This window comes from Cenococcum geophilum (genome assembly GCF_001692895.1).
Source record: "Cenococcum geophilum 1.58 unplaced genomic scaffold K441scaffold_14, whole genome shotgun sequence".
NCBI lineage: Eukaryota > Fungi > Ascomycota > Dothideomycetes > Gloniales > Gloniaceae > Cenococcum > Cenococcum geophilum.
The window spans coordinates 439445-447931 of NW_027137572.1; the positions used below are offsets into that span (position 1 = coordinate 439445).

An 8487-nucleotide genomic window follows, 5' to 3' on the forward strand; every position below is an offset into this window, starting at 1 on the left:
GCAGCGGAATAGCATCTCACATACGCAATTTGGAAGTAAATGGCATCGACAAATGGTTTAGGCTTGGTGGCCCCCGAAACTAGTCTATTAGGGTGCTAGAAATGGACCCTATATAGAATGTAATATAAATAAGGTGCGCTTAAATACTAACAGTTCTACCTCTATATTTACTACGAGTAATTTAAACAGCCTTATATTTTAGTATTCTATGCATTATATATTTACTTCTCTACCTTCTCCTAATAGCCCTTCTATATAGCTAAGGTTTTACCTATACTTAGAATAAATAGCTTATAGTTATTAAAAACGGGATCTTTATAGGGACTAATGGTTACCCTTATAGATATATCTCTCGCACTATTCCCGGTTTTAATAATAATATAATAACTTATTTCTTACTACTATTAGCCTTAAATAGGATTAGAGTAGATAGTTTAGATCTTTTATATGCTCTAATATAGAGGACCGCTAACTAAACAGCGAATTTTCTATAACTTTAGGTTATACTAGGGGCTTATATTACTATAAAATATCTTAAGAATGGCTATATTACGCTACTGTAAAACTAGCTAGGTAAGCTAAGAGTGGCTAGTACGGTCTTTGTTTTTGGAACTACCTAGCCAAGTAATTATAAAATATTGACGGACGTTTTATAGTGGACTATAGACGGCACTAGCGGTAACTAGAGAGGGAGACTCTTAACTACTTAGAACTTTAATAATAATAGATGCTATTAAATTAACAGTAGTACTATCTCTACTATACGCTAAAAAGAGTTTCCTAACCCCGTTTCTAGCTAGCCTAAGTCTACTAATAAATAGTAGTATAAGACTGACCTTATTATCCCTATAGACTTAGAGATAGGTTCTATATATATATTATACTGGGTATAGTAGTAGCTAATAGAGCTAGGCGTTCTGGGGTTACCTAATAGGAAAGATAAGTACTATACGACCTGCTCTAACCTTAACGTTATTGCTAGCTCTATTTAGGGGGGGCTATTAAACCCCCTCCCTTAGTAGGACCCCTAAACTGCCGCTATTCCTAACTTTAAATCCCGCACTGTATATACTACTAATCCTCTCTTAACTAGTGGCTTTACCTCTTTCCTATCTTAGCTAATAGTTTCTAGATAATCTTAAAGGTGGTAGCGGGTAATTATATAGCTAAAATAGTATAAGTACTGTAGTAAAGGAATACTGTTATACATAAAAAGAAGGTTCTTTATAACTTAAGCGTAAAGGCAATAATATAAACGTAATTTTTAGGTAGGAGGTGACTTAGATATTTATAAATAGCTATAGTATATAATATATAACTATAGAACTATAGTAAATATTAACGTATGCGAAGAAACCAAGTTACTTAGAGTTAAAGTACCCCTTATATGTCTTAGTATAGAGGGTGTCTTATAACATAGGGAGGGACGTTAGGGCTTCCCCGCTAAGGTTAATTCTACTACTATAGGCTTATGGCACAGCGTTTTATTAATATTATCGCCTTCCTTACCGCCCTTAGCTTTTTATAGTTACTAGATAAAGGTAGCCCGAAATAGACCCCCTTAAGCGCTATTTGGGAGACGCAACTTATATAATAGCTTTGCCCTCTATCCTAAAGCTTTATCCTACTAATCTTCTAGCTATAGTATTAGGTCCCTTCTTCTGCTTTTTAGAGGCCGTTTACGTTAATATCTCTAGAGTAATCNGTTATAAGTTAGCGTGGCTTAACTTACTATCTTATTCTCCTAGTATTAAGATCTGGTTTCTAAATTGCTGCGAAAGTCTAGAGTACTCTAATGGTTGTGGCTTAGATTATTAAAAGTATTTAAGATTAAAGTTAAATAGTAACTTATTAATAACGGAACGGATCTTCTCTAGGAGAGTAAGCGACTTAATATAAGCCTCTACCGTAAAATTATATATTATCCATCTCTCCTTACCGCTAAGCGGTAAGATATTAAAGGTGTAAATTAGATGACGGTAAGTTATAAACTCGATTCTATTAATAATAGGGTAGTAGCTATATAGCCGCACTATTCGGTAATTATAAGAAATTAAAAAAGTTAAAATTTCCCTATAGAGTTTATTCTCCCTCTTCGCTAATTTAAAAGGTTTAATAATGCCCCTTATCGCAAGTTTTATGCTATATACGTTCTATTAATCTATAATCTTAAGTCCCGTTATACTATATTTTACTTCGCTTATTAGAAATGGAAAGTATATATAGTAAGTGGCTATAAAATACGATATATATAAAGGATTACCTAATATAGGTTGAAGTTTGCTAAAATAGTTATCTAAGAAGGTAGATTGCCCGAAGCCAGTAGCGTAATCTAGCTGTGGCCGAGGTTTTATTACGGGCATAGAATTATTCTAGCCCTTATTAATACTTTTAGCTAAAATATTAAAGCGTTTATTGCTAAGCGTAGCGAGGGTTTCTATAGAGGGAACTAGCAGTTAACTAATATCTTAAATAATCCTTACTTTATTCTTACCTTATAGTTTCTAGTAAGCTTTATTAAATACCCTATAGCAGAATATTATATTTTCTAGAGGTATATACTTCTTCTTAAGTAATCTATAATAGAGGCTCTTACTTCTATCTAAGATACCTAGCTTATAATTATCTATATAGAACCCGCCTAGGGTCTAAAGCACAGTTTTATAGCCCGGATTATTATATATAGCACTCTTCTCCTCTCTTAACCTTTAGTCGCTTAGAGTTATAGGAGTAGTAAAGCTAGAGTCTAACTATTTGCGGTAAAGAGAAGGCATCTTCCTCGCAAATAAGTATAATATACCGTTATTTTAATCGTCTTACTAGAAGAACTCCTTCGGCCAAATATCTTCCTCTATCTAATATCTAATATAACTCCTCTTAAATATACTAATAGCGCTAGTTACCTTTTAACCTAACGTCTACCTAAGAAAAGGGCCTATAGGTAAAGATCGAGGATGTTTTTAAGGCCGCTTAACTAAGACGTGATTTTCTAGGATTTCCACTCCTCGGGGTCGTTTTTGGCCCTATAATAGTAGGGGAGGCGGGTAATTCTATAACCTGGCGGTTAAGTTAGCCCTAGGTAGTAGTCTACTAAACAAATATAGACGTACCTCCTCTATTAAGAAGGACGAGTATCTCTATCTAGGCTTTCTATTCTCACTCTTTTAAAGCCATAAGATGCCTTTAAGGCGTGCGCTTCTTTAGACTTATTATAGTTCTTCTTTCTTAATACCTTAAGGCCGTTTTTCTATAAAGGATTAGATTAGACTGCTACTATAGACTAGTAAAGGAAGCGTACCTTTATCTCGTTGCGCTAAAGACCGTGGTCTTCTATAGGCGCCTATAGGTTCTTAGCGGCTAGCTATAGTTAGTGGAATTAAAGGGCTTATAGCTTGTTTATATAGCCACTAGGTTAGAAGTAAAATAGCGGAATATAACTAATAGAACGCCAAGCCGGCTGGCGCCCCTATACGCTAAACTACAATTAGCGGGACTAATAATTTTAGATTTATCCTAATTATATATTATTTTTAGAGCAAGGTATTATCTATAGGGCCATTAATACCTAACTCCGGTAGGTCAATCCGCCTCTTTAGGCCTATATTATCTCTATTAGTCGAGTCAATTAGGACCCGGAGACTTTACGTAAATCTACCTTACATCGCTTAGGAGGTAAAGATTACATCTTCTAGATTGTACTATCTAGGCTTATCTATCCTAAAATCTACACCATTATAGCCTTAATTAACCTACTGCTATCTAATATAGGCTTTATAGAGGTATAACTAGCATAATACACCAGCGAAGATCACGATACTTCGATCCTGCAGACCCCCTTTCTCCAATACTAGCTTTTAGTCTTTATATACCTTCTAACCTAATAATAAGGCAGCTTAGTATAGATCCTAGTACGCTATAAGCCGCGGGTTCAAGCTAGGCTTAGCTAAGGTCTTCGCCACCGCTAGTCGTCTAGTCCCTTCGCCTACGTTAAAGCTGCGCCACTATAGCTCTCAATTCCTCTAAGCTGTATTAATTACTAACATTAAATGGACGAACACTAATAACGTGTAACTTATTCCAAATATTACAATATATTTTTCTATATTAGGTAAATATATATATACCTTCCACGTTTTAGTAATAGATAAACGTCCCTTAATTCCCAAATAACCAGCTCGACCCCCTTATAGCTTTAATTTTAAGGACGTGTCTTTATAATTACCTAGAAATTCTTATATTAACCTTAGTCTCTAGGGTAGATAGTTAACTTACCGCAGTTCTTATTAAGCCGGTATTCGCTAGAATAGAGTGTAAGCCATATATAATATAATAATAGTTTTCCTTATATTATAACCACATTTACTAGGTATCTTTTTTATATCTCCTAGTACTTTATATACTAAGCTCTTACTATATATCGAAGATAAGTACACTTATAGTAAACCTGGGTGTAATTATATATAGTGTAATAGTAGAATAGAGAAGTAGGATATTGCGATAAAATAGATCGCTGTGCTCTAATAAGAGGACTATAAAACAGTATATACGTAAATCGATTATAAGATCTACTAGCATAAAATAGGCAGGTGCATAATAGACAGTTAAAGTCTATAAAGATAGCTTAAGAATGGCAGCTATAGCATATAGGGTCACCCTATAGAATCCGCACTATATATTGTTAAGGACTAAGGGAAAGGCTAGGAGGAACTAAAATAAGTAGATATAAAAGGGTATACTAAGAGACAGAGCGTTAGAGTTAACTATGCTACATTTCCGCCAATACATCATTATTATAGCAATAGCGTTTTCTTATCCCTATATAAAATCGCTCTATTTAACTTTACTTCCTCTTCTTATAGAATTCTAACCATATATTTTTAGAGGCGCTTTAAAGAAGGACGTGCGCACCTATTAATTTATGCAAGAAGCTTAAAGTAAGTAGCACTGCGTTAACCCTACGTAAGGGTTACCTTAGTAAATAACATTGGCGCTACTAATCCTAGGCTCGCTATATAGTCACCACGGAATTATAAAAGCATCTTAAGAAATAGATAGATACAACAGCAAATCTAAATACAAATTATAGTAGTTTAGAAGTTATAACAATTATAGAGTATCGATATATAGGGGGCCCATAAACAGATCTATCTATAGGAGAAAAGCAAGTCCTAATATTCTAGACTCAAATTATAAACCATTACTCTAGTATCTTATAAAGTAGGTAAATTACCATTATAATTACACATTACCCTTCTACGGCTCCGTCACCAACATCTAAACGCCTACTTCAATCTCCAGCTATAGTAACAACTAGTAAGCTCAGCCTTAATATAGTTAAGTATCAAATATATATCTATCTAAGCTATGTAATATAGAGTAAGCAATACTTATACGTTGTAATTTGGGGTTATTACTTTAAGGATAGAACGGATAGAACAGTTCTAAGAGTTTAAGGCGAACCTAAGCCGAAAGCCGTATTGGCTATCAAGTCTACCTTTACTAAGAAGGCTAGCTATCAAAATTATATAGCCAAAGTACTATATAGCGACGGGTTTACTATTAAACAAGTCCTATAAACCCCCCCAGAATAATATAGGATAGATATTAGAGGGTAATTCACGTCTCTTTATAAACTCTAAACTATTTATCGTAAGCCAGAGTCCATTATTAGGAAGCGGTAGTCCCTATAGAGGTAAGTAATTGTAATATATAATAGCGGGGTAACCAAATATAATAGTATTAACGGAGTTAAATATAAAGGCCCCAAAGACTATCCAAGTAGCTAATTCTCTTATAATCTATTAGTTCCATTACTTATCTAGATTATTACTCTTAGGAGTAGGTATTATATCTATAGCCTTAATCACTATCTTAACAACCTAGTCTAGCGCTAGATAAGCGGTAGAACGCTCCTAGAATGCGTAGATTAAGTACCTCTTTTTAAAAATTTCCAAATAGAGGAGTACTAAGGCTACCTATAGGTCTGTAGCTTGTTTAGGAACTTCATCTAGCTTCTTTCTTAGGTCTTTAGCTAGAAATTCCGCGAATAAATAGCAAGCCTAAGTAATATCCGGCGGAAAGCTTTCTAGACAGCAAGATACACCTATTATCCTTACTGCGAGTTATAATAGGTATAGGCATATAGCCAGGTTAAAGCTATATTTATATAAAATTAGTACCTAAGGATAGAAGTACTTCTAGTATAAGACGTCGTATTTGGCTATTATTTGCGGGCTACACACTAAAAGGAACGGCGAAGGCAGAAAACTTACTACCCCATCGATCGTAATTTCCGGAACTCTTATATTAGGCCGTGTATTATATATACCTATAGTTATACTATTATATAGTAGTCTCTAAACTAGGGCTTTAATAGGTAGTACTAGGTATTTCTAGAAAGGAGATTAGACTTACTAAGCTAGTAGTAGTATCGGGAGGTCTAATACAGACTTAGTCACCTTTATACTCTCTCTAAAGGACTATACTGTACAAGTTATCAATTTTTAAGGTCTAAGAGCGCTCTTTATATAGGGAAGGGGTAAAATAGAGGGCTTTAGGCTTAACTGTTATAACTATTATTAGCTATTTATATAGATGCTAATGGTAATATAGGAGTGCAGACCTGCCTAACTTATAGTATTAGTATTAAAACCTCCCGTTTCTGGTACTAGTATTCTAGAACTTAATTTCTTCTAAGAATATATTTAGGCGCTATAGGTAGTAGGAGCTAACAAATTATAGCGGTACCCCCTAACGCGCTTTATCCTTAGGCACTTGCATCTCTTATATTAGCAACCAAAATACTACTTACAATACCCGTTTTAGTGCTTTTTAAGATAAGATAACCTTAAAAAGCTATACTTATAGCCCCCGCATTTATAGGGCCTATAGTATATATTGAGATGCTCCCTTAATAATAAATTAGATAAGATTTTAGCCAAGAGCATTTATTCACTTACACAAATATTATCCTTTCACTCGTTGGCAAATACCCACAACTATTTATATATAGGCAATAAAATAACCCATCCACTCTATAAGATACTTAGCTATTATAATAAGTAAATAATATATCTATAGCAGGCTTACTAAATAGGACTATAGTTAGGAGGGTAAGGCATATATAAGTACTAAAAGTGGAATATCAAGGTTAGAATATATTTATTAGGAGTTTATAAGACTAAGAGGGTACTTTATAAGGAAGAAGGAGAAGAATAAAGAAGTTAAAACTAAGGGGAAGAACCTAATTAACTTTCTATAGAGTACTATAAGCGTTAAGGTATTACGCCGAAGGCTAGCACTATCTATCCTTAAGGATCTCTTATAGATCCGTTAGGGTATATTCCTAAGAGAGTAGAACTAGCTAGGGTAGCAGAAGGTTTTACAATTACTATTTTATAGGCTGTAATCTAGGTATCTAATATATAGCAGAGACAGAAGGAAATAGTGCTAGCGTTTATGGCTTAATTAAGGCTAGCTCCCTAATTGGATGTATTAATCTAAATTAAGATAGCTAGCTATAAATTTATATAGATCACTTACCACTTGCCTTAAAGTCCGTGGTAGGGGCAAGCTTAAGGCGTATATATTACGTAACAACTGTTATTCGGCCTAAGTCTGGCCATAATAAGGCTATTACAAGTACTAGCGTAGGCTAGGTAATTAGATAGTCGGCTATATTGCTTATACTTTATATTATAACGGTTATATACCCCTAATTAATTTTAACAGTCTAAGACTAAGTTAAAAATATTAATCTAATAAAGCTAAAAGAACGCGTATTAAAAAACATCTTTAGATCAACTCCCCTTCATCCTCTAAGACTACCTCCCCATCATCCTCTAAGACCACCTCCCCATCATCCTCTAAGGCCACCTCCCCATCTTCCATAAGGAACTTTACCAGGCCTAACCCCTAATACTACTTCCCTTAAGGAATCTAACAATCTATAATAGAAAGGCTATCTTTTAGGTCCTTTAAATAGATGCTAATTATATAATAGCCTAAGCCTTTATTAGGTAAAGAAAAGGTCTAAAGCAAACCACGTAATCCCTAGCACTCAACCTATTCTAAAAGGTTAATTACTAACTAAAGCTATCGCATAGTTCCTGGTGTAAAGCTACCTTAATTAGTGTTATCTATTCCATTAATATAAACCCTAGTAGCTTTCTTTGCTTAATTAAGGAGAGTCTTTACCTCTTTTTTCTATTTAAAATAACCCCTATCTAAGTATTTAGATATAGCTTTAGCAACCGTTATAATTGACATATATCTACTACCATAACCACCAATCCTAGGCAATAATTCTCGATCAATAATAATAACTAGTATCTTTATTATAGTAACAAGCGGGGGCGGAGGATATAAATTAGGAGAAGAAGCACGAGGTGGAGCTAGTATAGGAGGCGGAGTAGGAGATATAGAATTACACGAAGCGGATATAATTAGCTTAACTATTATGCTACTTAGGTAGTTAAAGTATACTAG

At 34.3% G+C, this 8487-nt stretch overlaps 1 protein-coding gene across 1 annotated transcript; it reads left to right on the top strand.

Moving 5' to 3' along the window:
• Positions 1–293: 293 nt before the first annotated feature.
• On the top strand, positions 294–461 carry K441DRAFT_553864 (uncharacterized protein; the record flags this gene model as incomplete). The annotated part of the gene is made up of 1 exon (XM_067643201.1): positions 294–461. A coding segment is annotated over one exon (168 nt), but the record flags the coding sequence as incomplete, so codon positions are not given.
• Between the last annotated feature and the right edge of the window lie 8026 nt (positions 462–8487).